Source organism: Hipposideros armiger, unplaced genomic scaffold, assembly GCF_001890085.2.
Source record: "Hipposideros armiger isolate ML-2016 unplaced genomic scaffold, ASM189008v1 scaffold_159, whole genome shotgun sequence".
In the NCBI taxonomy this organism is placed as follows: domain Eukaryota; kingdom Metazoa; phylum Chordata; class Mammalia; order Chiroptera; family Hipposideridae; genus Hipposideros; species Hipposideros armiger.
Genome location: NW_017731509.1, coordinates 1,175,949 through 1,193,083, shown reverse-complemented (window position 1 = coordinate 1,193,083; position 17,135 = coordinate 1,175,949). Strand labels below are relative to the sequence as shown.

Sequence of the window (17,135 nt, the reverse complement as noted above, 5' to 3'; positions counted from 1 at the left end):
CCCAAGTTGGCACCATCATTGCGCTCTTCCCGGGTGAGGCAGATCAGTCGCCGGCTTCTGGACGGCCGCTCACTGCGGCTGCTGGCTGCTCATGCTGGCTGCTGGCTACATACAGTAGCCCATGGCAACCCACTGCAGCAGGGGCTGCAGCCTATGCCGTCGCCGGCGACTCATGGCAGCCCATCTCCAGCTTGAGCTGTTATTCAGCATCTTAGCTGTGGAGGGCAGTGTCACTGGCCCTCATATGTGGGATCCGAACCGGGGCCCTCTGGCATCCTAAGCCAGCTCTTAACCAACATGCCACTCGGTCAGCCCAAGGTCTCCATTTTTTAAGGGAGGAAGCTGAGGCACAGAGAAATTAACTTGATTAATGTCGTATAGCTAGTAGAATGCAGAACTGGAACATGAACCCAAAAGTATGTTATCCCAATTCATGTCGTCTCCACTCTACCACATTATCTCTGATACCTCTTGGTTTTGTGGGCATGAAAATACAGCAGTCACCGTTCTGTTTTTCAGTGGGGGTATCTTTAGTAGGGTAAATACTGTTAGCCATAACTACAGAAAATCCCTCTATCTCAGTGGGTTAACCTAGAATTGTACTTCTTGCTTATGTAGTATGTCCAGGGGGTCTGTCCGGCTCACAGGTGGCCTTTCACATCATCATTTAGGCGTCCACGATTCTCTATCCTGTGGCTGTGCCCACCTCCTAGCCCTCAGTCTTCTCTAGTCAGCTGAAAGACAGAGTGAGACAGAATGTGAAAGATGCTTGAGGGAAATCATTCTGAGGAAGGGGCAGGGCTAGACCTGGTGTACATCCCTTCCACTCACGTTTCATGGCCGTACACAGCTGTGAGGGAGGCCAGAAATGCAGTGTAGTTATGAGCCCAGGAGGAAGAGAAAGTGGGTTCCAGGAGAGTCTAACCAGCCTGGGCCATGTACTTTGGCACATGAACTTGTTTCCCCTTTTCCTTCCTGATGAGCAAAGGGATTTTAATTGATCTGAGTGAGTAGCATAGATTTGGATGTCTGGGTTCAAATCCCAGCTCTGCCCTTTGCCAGCTGCCTAACCACAGACACATTATTTAACCTTGCTGAGCCAAGATCACCTTCCAGATGGTGGTGAAGTGACGATCAAGTGAACTAATATATGGGAAGTCCTCAGTACAATGCTTGGTGCACACTAATGGCTGTGTAAGGCCTTGCTGTTATGTCTGTCAGCTTCACTTCCTTCTTCATTCAAAACTCAGCTCTAGTGTCCTTGGCTTTGGAAAGTCTTCTCTATGGCAGACAGAATTGTGTTTTCTTTCCCGTCTGCCTCCATAGATCACTGTACTTACTGAATTATAGGGTATGTACATGCATGCTGTCTGTCTGTCTGCCTCAGGCATTTGACTCGAGGGCAAAGACTTAGCATATTCATTTGGCCTGTGTGTGTCCCCATAGCAACACAGTGTCACACATATTGTAGACAGTTAGATATTTGTTGATGTGAGGGAAATGCCATTAACCAAAATCCTGGAACATTAGAAGGTTCCATTTCCTGACTACACTGGAAACCTAGGCGTTTCCAGTAGAATGCAGTACTGGAACATGAACCCAAATCTATGTTATCCCAATTCATGTCATCTATATTAGCTTTGACTTTTCGTTTGACTTGACTTAGGTGATACTAGATGTAAGTGACAGATTGCTGTGCCCTATCTGTCCATTTCCATGAGCCAGTGCACCTAAACTGTGCCCTAGGGTTCAGAAGCATTTCCCCCAAGATTCTGATTATATGTGTCTGGCATTTTGGTACAGGGATATAAATGTGGTAGTCCTATTTCTTAGTTTATTGTATTATTGGTATTACTCTGTGTAATTCAGTCATTCATGCATGCATTCATTCATTTTTTTCCCCCTTCACCATTCCCTCTTCCTTAGGAAAACACTATCACATATTTTATGGAAGTCTTTAAATTTGTATGCATTCTTGGCTAATAGATATAAATATAAAATTGTTTTGCATGTGTGTATTTTTAGTTTACATTATAGACCTTTTTGCTTTTTACTCTATTTTTAAAACTTTATTTTACAATAATTTTAATTTTATAGAAACATTTTAAGAATGGTACAAAGAACAATCATATACTCTGCCCAGATTCTGCTCTTTCTCTCTCTCTCTAAATAATGTGTGTTTACATATGTATGTATTTATATATACACACGTTGTTATTTTGAACCCTTTGAGAATAAGTTGGAAATATCATGACTCTCTACTGCTAAATACTTCAGTATGTATTTTTTAAGAACAAGGCATTCAGTTACATATATACCATCCAATTCTCAAAAACAGGAAATTAAACATCAATATAATATTATTGTATAATCTACAGCTCCTATTCAAATTTCACCAATTTTCCCATTAATGTCCTTTATGGGATTTTTTTTTTCCCTGCTCCAAAATTCAATCCAGGATCCTGTCTTGTATATAATTTTTATGTCCTTTTGGTCTCCTTTAATCTGCAACTGTTTCTCAATCTGTCTGTGTTTTTCATGACATTGACATTTTAAAGAGCACGGGGAGTTATTTTGAGAAATGTTCCTCAAATCGTGTTTGATATTTCCTCATGATTAGATTTCTTCTGTGTGGATTTTTATTTTATTTTTTTAATACTAAGTTTTTAAAGTCTCCTCATTTTGCTGTATCTGGATCCATTTTGTTGATTCTGTTTGCTGTATGGACTTCTCTAGTGAGGACTGCCTCTTGGAGCAAATTGGCCGGGCTGTCAAGGAGACAGCAGCCCTCCAACTTTCTTTGGCACCAGGAAGGGCTCCCGATAGGGACTGTGTAACACTGGAAATCAGGACGCCCCTTTAACACTGGGGCTGTGGGTCACTGCCCTGCTTTAGCTGATAGTGGGCCTCAGATGTTTGCTTCCTCAACTATTGCTAAGTCACAAGGAGTTATTATGCTTGTGGGAGATGTGGCAGGGTAGGGAGTTGATCTTTTCGATTGTTCCTTCTTTTATTCTTGCACCTAATAAACATTGATGAAGGGCCTACTCTACGCTGCTCATTAAGCTCACCTCTTAGCATATTGAAAACCAAAAAGGGTTTGAACTGAACGCTCCTCTCACTCTGACGGATGCAAATATTTTTAAATGAAGGTTAAGATCTGTAAATAATTTGACAACATTTCAATTCATTAGCAAAACAACCTTATAAAAAGTTATGCTTCTGCCTCTTCACTTAAACATAGTAATTTCTGTTTCTCTCTGGCCTTCTCGGAAATTCCCCGACGTTGAACATATTTTTTGCATCGTTATCTCTATAGTGCGTAAATAATTGTGCATTCTACTTTCCTCCAGTGAAAATTATTTTGTGTGCTTTCCCATATTTCACAACCTGCATATTTCTCACTCTTAATAACTACAGTAAATTCTATCAAGCTGATCTATAATGTATACATCTTTCTTATGTTGTAAATTTGTCTTGTTTCTAATTATTCCCTAATATTGGAAAAAACTTTTTTTTAAGGAAGTATATAGCAGGTTCTTGTGTTACAGCAGTTTTGACAAACTTTTATTTAAAATGGTTCATTCTAACAGACAAAAAAATGGTTGAATTCCTGTGGAGAAAACAAATCCTGTCTTTTTAAAGGGAATTTGTTTTTCTTTGCTTATGCCTTAAGCCTCCATTTATAATGGAAAGATAATTAGTAGAGAAGGACCTTATATATTTAGAGCTTTGTCAGTTGAATACCTTGCCTGGATTATTAGGAAACAGCAGGTTTCCAGTGGGAAACAGGGGAGTAATGGATGAAGTGGCTAAGATATAAGGTTGTGGTGTGATAGCTCCTGGCTGCCAGAGTCTCGCAGTCATTCACTTGCCTCAATACAATCTGACAACCTTTCAATTCTCCCACACTTTCCTCTTGAGAGCCACGGGAGGAATACCTCACCCTCTGGCAGGAGGCAGTCAGCTCCATCTCAGCAAAGACGACTGGTTAGTTGGTAGATCTCTGGACCTACCTGGAGATCACTCCTCCTGCAGCTCTTCTGAGCAAAGACAGAAATGCAAGGAATGGACAGTGCCATCATGAGGCATTGAAATTCACAGACGGTTACTCTGTCTCACCTCACTCAGGATTTTCTGAGCATCTAAGGACACGTTCAGTTCTCATCCTTCCTCGTCTCAGGTGCTGGGAGGTCCTTGCCAGGGGTGAGGTGGAGGCCCGTGATCAGAAAGTGGTTGCAAGTACTATTTCTGAGGAAAGCACAAATCTAAAGATGTTTGACTAACTGGGGCGTGGTAGGGCAGGACAGTGGAGATCATTAAATTGTTCAGTAGGTACCTTCAAAGATTCTGGAGCTATTGTCTCCTCCGTATTAGTTATATATCTTCATATATCATATATGAAAATAGAGCATCTGAAGAATTTCTTCACGTGCAGAGTTTATCTTACTTTTGCTCCATGAGGGCAGGACTTTGTATGTCTGTTTTATTGCCGTATCTGCTGTTGCCTTGTGTGGAGGTCAGGGAATAAAAAGTGCTGAATCAATATTTGTTGACTGGATGATGATGTCAGTAACTTGATCTTCTAGACTAAGCATATGATCATCTGGGCAGCTGCTACTCACTCGTTTAGAGAGGTTCAGTGGGTTACTGTAGAAATGAGTAGCAGCTAAATAAACCAAGCTAGGGACTAGTAGAGGGAAAGTAAAGTAATGGGCTTTGGAGCCAGGCAGCTGGGGATTCTCATCCCAACTCGACTACTTCCTGACTGTCTTCCCTTGGTTGACCTGCTTATAGTCCCTGAACCTCAGCTTTCTTACCTGTAATGTGGATAAAAGCTACTTTACTCACAGGGTGGAAAGTGCATTGCTCAGAGTAGACAATTATAAATGCTCCCCTCTTCCTCCTTCCCCTGCTCAAAGGGTGAAGGTAGAAAGCCAGGAGGGGCCCAGCGAACTTGCCCAAGTGTTGGAGGAGGTCACTGAAAGGATGTGACTGCTGGGTGAGCTGCAAACTGGACCCAGGCAACTGGGAGGCACCTCACCCCCTCCCACCTTTGAAATGTACATAGTGTCCATTGTTCCCATATTAGAAGTCACTCAAGGATGTAGCCTTGAGAGAGTAGTGTGGTAGTAAGACCGTCTGGACTGTATACGTGTACGAACCCCATATAAGATGAGCCTCTGAATAAACTTCAGATTCTGGTGGGCAGGTGTGGAGATCTGCTCCTCTTGTGGCCGCCCAAGACACGCTTCGTAGGTAAGTTCCCTTGCTTATTAAAGCTGCCAACCACCAATCTCGAGTTGTCTGCCTCTTTCTTCAATCTCACTTTGCCCACTGTGTATGGGGGCCAGTTTTGAATTTCACCCAGGGAACTTCAGGTGAAGCAACACCATGTGTTGTCAACAGACAGATCTTTATATTCATGTTACCTACTTGTCATTTAAAACATCCCACGTCATTGGCTCCATCTCTGCAGCTGCAGCTATTGCCATGAGTACTTCAGACAGCATGTGCTTTGAGTCTCTCTATCAGTAACTATGTTCTTTGCTCTTACAGGATTTATGAACGTGTGATAGACCCTCCTGAAACCAACCTTCCCCCAGGAAGCAATTTATGGCTTGGCCAGCGCAACCAAAAGCATGGCTTATTCAAAGTAAGGACTACTTTCTGTTTTTGCACTTGCTTTTTTATGTACTCGACATGAATTGAATCATTCAATGTTCATAATGCTATGAAGTAGGTGCTTGGAAACTCTCTGTTAGGCAGAGAGTTAAGTGCTTGCCCAAGGTCACAAAGTTCACTCTACAGCCAGTATGGATGATGTAGAATGTAAATGATCCTACAAAGGTTTCTCATTAACCTAATTCTGGGGGACTTAAGGTAGCCTTTAAATTGGTTTCCATTCTCAGAATGTATGTTAAATTAGTTTGGTGTACAATATACAATAGGAAACAGATCTCAATGTCAATGAGCTTTGGTTTTCTTGTATATAAAGAGGATAATACAATATGTGTTGTACTTCATAGAAATAGGAGGATACCATGATAAAATGAATTGAAGAAGTTAAAAAACATGAAATTTTAAGATAGTCTTGTTCTTCATTCAGTAGAATGGCAGAGTTTTGCTTTTGGCAATATGGTAGACTAGATATTGTAAAAATCCTCCTGCCTATAAAATGCCTATAAATGCTGGATATAATGGAACAAAATCTTTTGAAAAGATTCATCACTGCACTATATGAAGAGAGGCCAAATATACCGAGGGAAACGAAAACCTTAGGGATGTCTGCCCATACCAGAAATTTAGAAACTTCATTCCTTATTTATTTATTTATTTATTTATTTATTTATTTATTTCAACTTTATTGAAATATAAGTTAACATATAACAGTGTGTAAGTTTAAAGTTTGCAGTGGGTTGTTATGATACACATATATTGCAAAATGATTACCACAGGGTTAACTAATATTACCATCATCACATTACATAATTACTGTTTCTTTATTGTGGTGAGAATACTTTAGATATAATGTCTTAGCAACTTTCAAGCATATAATACAGCATTATTAACTATAATCACTGTGCTGTACATTAGATTCCCAGAATCTACTCATACTATAACTGGAAGTTTGTACCCTTCGACCAACTTTTTCCCATTCCTCTCTGCCCCAGCCCCTAACAACCACCATTCTACTCTCCATGTCTATGAGTTCAGCTTTATATATTTTTTATTATTTATTTATTTATTTATTTATTATTTTTTTAAAAGATTTTTTAATGGGTAATTGGGGGATGGGAACAGCACTGGGGAATTGGGGGGAAGGGGAACAGACAAGTTGCTGTCCTTTTGTTCTTCAGTCTAGTTGTGGAGGACGTTGCTTCACTGGCCTAATTTGGCACCATCATTGCGCTCTTCCTGGGCGAGGCAGATCAGTCGCCGGCTTCTGGATGGCTGCTCACGCTGGCTGCTGGCCGCTCACGGTAGCCCATGGCAACCCACGGTAGCAGGAGCTGCAGCCTATGCTGTCGCCAGCGACTCAAGGCAGCCCAACTCCAGGTTGAGCTGTTGTTCAGCATCTTAGCTGTAGAGGGCAGTGTCACTGGCCCTCATATGTGGGATCTGAACCAGGGCCCCCTTGTGTCCCAAGCCAGCTCTTAACCAATGCCACCACTCGGCCGGCCCGAGTTCAGCTTTTTAGATTCCCCATATAAGTGATATCAGCCAGTATTTGTCTTTCTCTATCTGACTTTTTATTTCTCATAATGCCCTCAAGATCCATTCATGTTGTTGCGAATGGTGGGATCTTCTTCCCTGTGGCTGAATATTACACACACACACACACACACACACACACACACACACACATGCACACACACTATACACACACATATATCTATCTCATGTCTTCTTTATCCAGTCATCTGTTGACAGACACTTAGGTCATTTCCATGCCTTTGCCATTTGGAATGATTCTGTAATGAACATGGGGGTGCAGATATCTCTTTGAGGTAGTGATTTTGTTTTCTTTAGTTATCTACCCAGTATAATATGAATCTACCCAGAAGTGGATTGCTGGATCATATGGTAATTCAATTTTTAATTTTTTGAGGAAATTCAATACTGCTTTCCATAGTGATTGTATGAATTTACATTCCCACCAACAGTGCACAAAGGTTCCCTTTTCTCCATATCCTCACAAAAACTTATCTCTTGTCTTTTTGATGATAGTCATTTTAGCAGTCACGAGATGATATCACATTGTAGTTTTCATCTGCATTTACCTGATAATTAGTGACAGTGAACTCCTTTTCATGTGCCTTTTGGCTGTTTGCATGTCTTCTTTAGAAAAATGTTCAGGTCTTCTGCCCATTTTCAAATCAGATTTTTTTTTACTATTGAGTTATATGAGTTAGTTATATATTTTTGATATTAATCCCTCATCAGATGTACAATTTGCAGATACTTTCTCCCATTCAGTCAATTGCCTTTCATTTGTTGATGCCTTTGTTATATAGAAGCTTTTTAGTTTCATGTAGTCTCACTTATTAATTTTTACTTTTGGTGTCATATCCAAAAACAAACAAACAAACAAAAAAACCTGTTGCCAAGATCAATGTCAGGGAGCTTTTTCCCTGTTTTCTTCTGTAAGTTTTATGGTTTCTGATCTTTTGTTTGTCTTTAATCCATTTCAAATTAATTTTTGTGAGTGTTGTAAAATAGGATGTCTGGTTTCATTCTTTTACATGTGAATATCCATTTTTCCTAGCACCGTTCATTGGTGAGACTGTCCTTTACCCACTGAATATTCTTGACTCCCTTGTCCAATATTAGTTGACCATATATACAAGGGTATTTTTTTGGGGGGGAGGGTGCGGAAGGGGTTTTCTTGATTCTGTTTTATTAGTTTGTGTGTCTATTTTTATGCCAGTATCATATAGCTTTGATTACTATAGCCTTGTATAGACTCCATCTCTCGAAGGACTATTTTGCAATATTGCATTGCAAGGATATGGATGCAAGGAGGGGAAGAATTTTTGACTATTTAATAATCTATTATACAAATCAAGATAATAGAAAGACAGCCACACCTAAAAATATTAGTGGAATAGAAGAATCCCAAAGACACGGAGAATGTCTTAAAAGTAGCCAAGGAGAAAAGGCAAATTTTCCACAAAAGAATAACATAGATTGAACAGCTGGCTTTTAAACAGTAAATGCAGAAGACTGAACATAATAAACGTTTTCAAAGTTTTGAGAAAATAACTCCCAAATGTTGTTGCATATATCGAGCTTAATTATCATTTGAGAATGAGAATAAAATAAAGAATTTATAGATAAACAAAACTCTGTTTATGACCAATAGACATTCATTAAAGAAACTTCCTAGAAGAAAGACATATAGTGCAAGGAGAACTGGTGAATAAATAAATTGTTGAGAGCATGCACAAACTTGGATAATCATTGTTTGATTAAATAATAATAGGGCCTAATTTTGGAAAAAAATAAAATTCATAATGTTAGACAACAATAAAATGAAAATAGGGTATGATCTAATTTAAAGTGTTATAAGGCCTTGTATTGGTCAGAAAATGAATAGAGAAACTAATTAATTTTAGACTCTAAATTTGCTTGTTAAAAATTTAAACCAGGGCCAGCTGAGTGGCGCATTGGTTAAGAGCTGGCTTGGGATGCCAGAGGGCCCCGGTTCGGATCCCACATATGAGGGCCAGTGACACTGCCCTCTACAGCTAAGATGCTGAACAACAGCTCAACCTGGAGCTGGGCAGCCGTGAGTTGCCGGCGATGGCATAGGCTGCAGCCACTGCTGCATTGGGTTGTTATGGGCTACTGTGTGTAGCCAGCAGCCAGCGTGAGCGGCCAGCAGCCGCGGTGAGCAGCGTCCAGAAGCCTGCGACTGATCTGCCTCACCCGGGAAGAGCGCAATGATGGTGCCAACTTGGGCCAGTGAAGCGTCCTCCACAACTAGACTGAAGAACAAAAGGACAGCAACTTGTCTGTTCCCCTTCCCCAATTCCCCAACGCTGTTCCCATCCCCCAATTCCCCAATAAAAATCTTAAAAAAAAAAAATTAAACCAACACTGAAATAATAGATACAGTATTTAATTCCCAAATTTAAGTATGAGTGAGTGAGGGGACTTTTTAAAGAGTTCTATAAACCCAAAATAAGGCAAGAAGAGAAAAAATGTTTAATAAAACACCGTAGACATCATTTCCATTTCACAATATTTATTACGGAATTTAAGTGATTTATACTCTAGTCAAAAGTCAGAGTATTATATTGGATTTATAAAACTCAAATTCTGATATATGTTGTTTATATTGAAACAATTAAAAAATAGGGATTCATAAATATTGATAGTGAAGCGGAAAAAAGAAGGGAAAAAAAATAGGCCAAACTAAATATGAGAAAGCTCTAGAATCTCAGGCCATATCAAACATAAAGACCAAAAAGTTTACCACCTAATGATAAACAATTCTAAAGCTGCATGCACATAACACATAATCTGAAAGTATACATTGGGGTGTTTCAGCATCCTGGGGGAGGATGCTTTTCTCCCTACAGGGTGCTGGGTCAAATGCACATCAATGGGGAAATAGATAATTTTAACTTCTCTTTCAAGCTATCTGCAAAATCAATTCCAGGGGATTATAGATGTAAATATGAAAGGCAAACCAGTAAGGCTCAAAAAGATAGCATAGAAAAACATCTTTATGACCTTGATGTAAGAAAAATATTTCTCAAATAAGAGGTAAAAGTAATAACCACAAAACAAAGGTTGATATATATTCAATTAAATGAAAATTTGGAGCTTTTTTTCAAAAACACATGACTAAGAGAGTAAAAGGGCTTGCCATAGAATAGGAGTTGTTCAAAGTAGTTGTATGCTACAAAGACAGAAAAGGGAGAAATTTAATGAGTAAAGTATCCAACTTAAGATGTTAGAAAATGAAAATAAGATCCAAAAAAGGTAAAAGACATGAATACATAAGCATATAAGAACAGAAATTGATAATATAATGATTAGGATACAATAGAGAAAATCAAGAAAGTCAAAATTTGGTCATTCAAAAAGAGAAATCTGGAAGTTTGAGCAAGAAAAAATGAGAGAAGGCATAAAAACAGTAAAAAGAAAAAAGCATATAAAATGCTGCAAAAATTAAAGCAATAGTAATGAATCATGTATTAATAATATGCCCATAAATTGGAAGATTAGAGAAAAATGGACAGTTTCCTAACAATACATAAATTATCAAAATGGACATAAGGAATGAAAAATCAATAAAGTATGATGAAGAATTCATGATTTGAAATCTATTGGACCAGTTAGCTTTTGATACATACCAAAACTTAATGGCTTGAAAGAGCAACCATTTACTTCACAATTTTGTGAGTTGTCAATTTGGAGTAGGCTTAACTGAATGTTTCTTGTTTTCTCAGTGGGTTCACTCATGCATCTTTGACTAGCTGCTACATTTTTCTGAAGACTGGCAGTACTAGAATGGCCTTAGCTGGGATGTCTCATCTCTACTTCATGTAATCTCTAATTTCTGGTAGTCTGGCCTAAGCTTCTTTATATGGTGACTGAACAGAGCTGGACCAGAAGTGTTCACAGCCTTTTAAAGCCTAGGCTTGAAACTTGCACATTATTTTTATTGCATAATATTGGTAAAAGCAAGTTGTAAGACCAGATTTAAGAGTATAGGAAGTAGGCTTCACCTTTTTACGGAATATGCTGCAAACTCCCATCGCACAGGGCAACAGTCCAACAAGAAGCAAACGATTGTAACCATTTTTGCAATCTACCATGTCTCTCCACCAAATAACCACTATGTTGAGACAATTTTACAGGGGGTTCTATCATAGCCAAGGAAATAATTTTCGTCTTACATAAACTCTACCAGAGAAGAAAATAAATGAGGATGCTACCCGTATCATTCATGGGAATAGTGTGACCTTGATTCCCTACCAAAAACTGTATGGGAAAGGAATTGTGTAGTCCAACATTCTTTTGAATACAGATTAGATTAAAAATTCTAAAAAAAAAAAAAATTAGCAAACTGAATGTAGCAGTGTGTATGTGTGTCAGACCGAGTTGATTGTTTCAACAATGCCAATCTGTTTTTATCATCCATAAATTTATTAATATAATTCACCACAGTAAACAAAAGGAGAAAAAATTCCATACTGACTCATGATAAAATATTCTTAGCAAAATAGGAATAGAAGGAAACTTCATTAAACTGATAAAGAGTCCATAAATAAACATACATAAAAACATCATACTCACCCCCACCCCCTCCCAACTAACAACCCTCAGTTCTTCCTCTGTGTCTCTGAGTTTCTTAGGGGGCCAGATGGACCCATCATTTTGGGGAGTCCACTTCATAGTCGATGTAGAGGCCTGACCACCGCATTGTATTTCTGAAACTGATGTTGAATAATACTGTATGTCAACTATAACTATATATATACATATAGTCTTGGGACATGGAGTAGAGAGCGGGAACGGATTCAATGGAATTGTAATAGATAAGCATGATATCAGGGGTGGGAGGGCAATAGATGGGGGGAGGGGGGTTGTTACCTGGTGAGGGTGAAAAGGGTAACTATTGTATTGTTCTGTACACCTGAAACTAACAATAAAAAAAATAAATTAAAAAAAAATTGAAGAAGACACACACACACACACACACACACACACACACACAAAAAAAAAATCATACTCACAGTTTAAGTATTAAGAGAATTCCTGTTAAGATCAGGAATCATACAAGAATCCTTATAACCATTGTTTCTTTTCAGCATTACACTGTAGGTTCTTCTAGCACCTACAGTAATAAATAAATACAAGTAACAAATAAATTAAGGATTATAAATAAGGAAAATATAATTATTCCCAAATTATGTAATTGACTACAGAGATGCACAAATTATTAGATTTACCAAGATTGTTCAGATAGATTGCTGGATATAAAAACCAAATACAAAATTAATCACATTGCTGAAGAAAAGTAGCAGCAGCAACAGCAACAAAAATACAGTTAAATACAATATTTTATTTATAATATCAAAAATGTATAAAGTACTTAAGAACAAATCAAAATATATTCATGAGAATTATGGAACAGATTATAACATTTTAAAAAATTATTAAAGAAGACTTAAATGGGGAGACATATACCATATTCTTGGAGAAGAAGGATTAAAAATAACAAAAATGTCAGTTCTTTCCAAATTGATCTCTAGATTCAATGAACTTGTAATAAATCCTCAACAGAATTTTTTTTTCTGATGGAATCTATAAACTGATTCTAAAACTCACGTGAAAGACTTTAGAATAATGAAGATGATTCTGAAAAAGTAAAAGGAGAGACTTTCTCTTTTAGATGTACATATCTTACTATAAATATAAGCTATAACTTCTTATAGAGTTATTCAATCAACATAGAGTGTTCTATCAGTATAAGGATTGACACATGAACCAAGAGAACAGAATGGAGAGAGGCCAGGAGACTCTTTCACTATATGTGGAAACTTAGAAACTTGATACATTACTGAAGTAACATTTCTGGTCAATGGAAAAAGGATGTATTCATCAATAAATGGTTAGGAAAACCAGTTATTTAAATATTTCATATACACTATATTACTTGATGTAATTGATTTTCATATATAGTGTTGGAAAAGTTTCAAATATGTATTTGGACACCACACACAAAAATCAGTTACAGTTACAATTGAATTAAATACCTAAATGTGAAAAAAACTTTGGAAGTTTTAGAAGCCAACATAGGAACATATCTTCATGATCCCAGGGTGGAAAAGAATTTCTTAAGCAAGATTAAAAACAGTAAAATGATTAAAGAAAATATTGGTGAATTGAATATATAAAATGAAATGTTTATCAAAGATGATCTTGGCAACAGTATCAATTAGCAAAGAAATAATATCCGTTTAAAAATTCTCCAATTCTATAAGCAAGATTCTCATAACTAAATAAGAAATCAGTCAAAAAATATAAAAGGTAAGCTTCCTAAAGTGGAAACTTGAATAGTCAATGAAGGAATTAAAAAGAATTCAATTTCAATAGTTATCTTGGAAAAATGCAAATTAAAGCCATTATGAAATACCATTTCTTACCCATTTGTCAGGAGACTCAAAAAAAAAATCTGAAAGTGGTGAGTGTGGGGAATTAATTGAGCCACTGTGGTGGGAACTTGAATTGGTACAACCACTAAGGAAAGCAATTGGGGAGTTTCTGTATAAAATTGAATATGTGCATACTTTGTGATACAGGAACTCAACTTCTCTACAATTGAAGAACTCTTGGTCATGTATCCAAGAAGATATGTACAATCGTTAGCATAGGAGCATTTTTTCTTATAATTTCAAAAACTTGGGGAAAAATTATTGTCCATCAATAGGAGAATATTTTAATAAATTATTGTAGAATCATACAAATAAACACTGAAATCATTGAAATTAAATAAAAATTGATGAATTGCAAACACAATGAGTGAAAAAGCATGAAGGAGGATGTAATTATGGTATTAAAAATTTTGTTTAAAAATGCAAAATAATCCAATATATTGTTTATTTATATGCCCACATAAATAAAAAAATAAAAGAATGGGCAGGATTAGCATAAATTTAGAATAGTTTACTTCTGAAAGGAGGGAATGGGAATTTTATTAGGAATGGGCACCCAAGGCTTCAACTATAGTGATAATATTGTTTTCTTAGCATTTACAGTTCTTTGCTATATTTTGCTTTCAATTTTTTTGTACATCATAAATAATCAAAATAAAAGAGCATGTCATAATTTTTCAGCATGATAATTCATACATATATAATACATATATATAGAAGATGCCAAAAAATGTATACACATTTTAAGAAAGGAAAATTGTATTAAAATTGTAATACTCAACATATACCAGTAACAAAAGATGAATTCATACAAGTCACGTTTGACTTTTGCAGTTACAGGAGGTGCTCAAAGTACTTATTACCATTAGCGTCTAGACACTTCTGATTATGGTGAACTACTGCTTGAGCAATTTTGGCCAAATTATCCATTTGTATACATTTTTTTGGCACCCCTGGTATATAGATGTATATATGTACACGGTCTGACAATTAAGTTCGTGAATTTGTTGCAACAATGTTGCTAACCATTTTTTGATATCAGAGGGATTATTCATTATGAACTTCTACCAACTGGGCAAACAATTAACCAAGTTTACTATTTGGAAGTGCTGAAAAGGCTGCATGGAAAAGTTAGATGATCTGAACTATTCACCAACAATTCATGGGTCTTGCATCATGACAATGCACCAGCTCACATGGCACTGTCTGTGAGGGAGTTTTTAGCCAGGAAACAAATAACTATATTGGAACACCCTCCCTACTCCACTGATCTGGCCCCCAATGACCTCTTTCTTTACCCAAAGATAAAGGAAATATTGAAAGGAAGACATTTTGATGACATTCAGGGCATCCAGGGTAATCTTATGACAGCTCTGATGGCCATTCCAGAAAAAGAGTTCCAAACTTGCTTTGAAGGGTGGACTAGGCTCTGGCATCAGTGCATAGCTTCCCAAGGGGAGTACTTCGAAGGTGACTATAGTGATATTCAGCAATGAGGTATGTAGCACTTTTTCTAGGGTGAGTTCACAAACTTAATTGGCAGAACTTGTATTCTTAAAATGAACGAATAAACCAGTTTTGAATCTTCCTTCTTATTTGTGAAGTGGCAAAGATACCTCTCCTAAAGGTAATGCAGATTATATAAGAATATACATTAAGCGTACCTGGCCCATAGCGTTTTCCAATATGCATCCTCCCCTCCCTTTCTTAGGATTTAATGCTCTCTGTGCTCAATGCTATACTATGTAGAAATGATAGGCACTTTACCTCCCTTTTAGGTACTTCTGTTTTGGGTTTGTGATTAAGAGAAGGAGAAAAGTTATTCCTATTATCTATTCTAGCTTGATGAGTGTATGATTCTTTGTAGATGTAAGGAACCTTGGGCTTAAGAGCCCAAATACCCGATGAAGACAGGAAGTACAAAGGATATTCTTAGACTTGGACAGCCATTGTGCTGTAGAGGTGGGTTTATAGGGATATGAGAAAATACCAACAATTATCGAATGCTTTGTGTTATGCAGCCGTACATACATTATCTCAGTTAATTACATTTCCCCTTCAGAGAATCCTAATGAGATAGCTATTATTATCTCTAGTGTATAAATCAGGTAGTGGGACTCAGAGATTTAGCTGTTTGCCAGTCTCACATAGTTTCTAAGTGATGGAAATGGGATTTAAGCTTAGAAATTTTTTTATTTCCGTCTTTGCTCATTCATTTAAACTTTCATTCAAAAAACAGTTACAGCGGTTCGAGTCCAGTCCGAGCTGAGCAGCCGTTGAGCTGCCAACAGGTAGCAGGATGGCTCAGCTAAAAACAAACAAACAAACAAACAAAAACAGTTAGACAATAGGTTCTTGCTTACCATGTACCAGTCACTGTGTTAGAGGGTGGAGACATTTCACTTAACTGCACCATGTCCCATGGAGGGGACAGACTGTTGGGCTCCAGTCCAAAGGTACAGGTGGTCCCAGTGAGAAGCACCAGAGGAAGTGGCGTTTCCACACACTCAGTAGGGAGCAGTGTGAATCTCTCTGCTCCCCAGTAGGCGTAGCCCTGTCCAATGGTTCTTTAGAAGGGAACCTTTCCAAACACATCTCCACCCTAGAATCCTATGTGCCCACCAGTGTTTCTGGCTCTCCTTTGGTGAGATGAGATGGCTTAGGTAGGGAAAAATATGTCAGTGTCTCATTACAGAAACTCTCTCCATCAATTTAACACCCCTGTAAAAGATTCAGCCCTTCTCAGGTGAGAGTCAGCACATCGCTAGGCTTTTCATATTTATCTTGTAGAAGGTGCCTCTTGGGTCCGAGAACCACACTTGCTTTATTGCTCCAGAACTAAAAATGCTTATTATGTGTTTTCAGGTTAAAATACTATTATTCTCTATTTTAAATATTAATACTTTGCTTCACAGGCAAAGTAAAAGCAACAACTCCCCACTTGTCAAACCTCATTTCTGGGCCCTGGTGGATCCTTATGGATAGTGCAATAATAGTGCTGCTGATTAAAAAGCGGAGGATGGTACCTGGCACAGAAACCTCTAGCATTAGGTAATTCCTGTCAGAGACACAGAACTCAGCTGCAGATTGCTTCACTTCAAAACTGCATCCATTGGAGAAAATAGCTGGCCAGCAGTGATAGGCTTATCTGAATCTTGTGATTGTCATGGGTTTTCATTATCAAGATGGTTGACTACCACTCAATTTCTCTTTGATGTATTCTAAGCTGATTATGCTGTTATTATTTCAGAGGGTAAAAAAAAAAAAAAAGGAACAAGCCTAGGTGAATGGCAGTGAGTTATAGGATGCTTCAGTGGCTTGGGTCTTCAGGCAGTTTCTAAACACATGAGATCTCAGGGAGAAATCACATCCTAGAGCTTTCCACAGAGGCCAACACACAGGCACTCACCCATTCTCTCTCTCTCTCTCTCTCTCTCTCTCTCTCTCTCTCTCTCTCTC

At 37.8% G+C, this 17,135-nt stretch overlaps 1 protein-coding gene across 2 annotated transcripts in view; it reads left to right on the top strand.

Moving 5' to 3' along the window:
• The window catches only part of NELL1 (neural EGFL like 1), an 835,074-nt gene that overhangs the window by 170,474 nt on the left and 647,465 nt on the right, over nucleotides 1-17,135 (top strand). For both annotated transcript variants that reach the window (XM_019651350.1, XM_019651349.1), the window contains exon 5: nucleotides 5,560-5,656. In XM_019651350.1, the coding sequence (XP_019506895.1) occupies nucleotides 5,560-5,656 (97 nt within the window). The remainder of the gene's footprint in view (nucleotides 1-5,559; nucleotides 5,657-17,135) is intronic.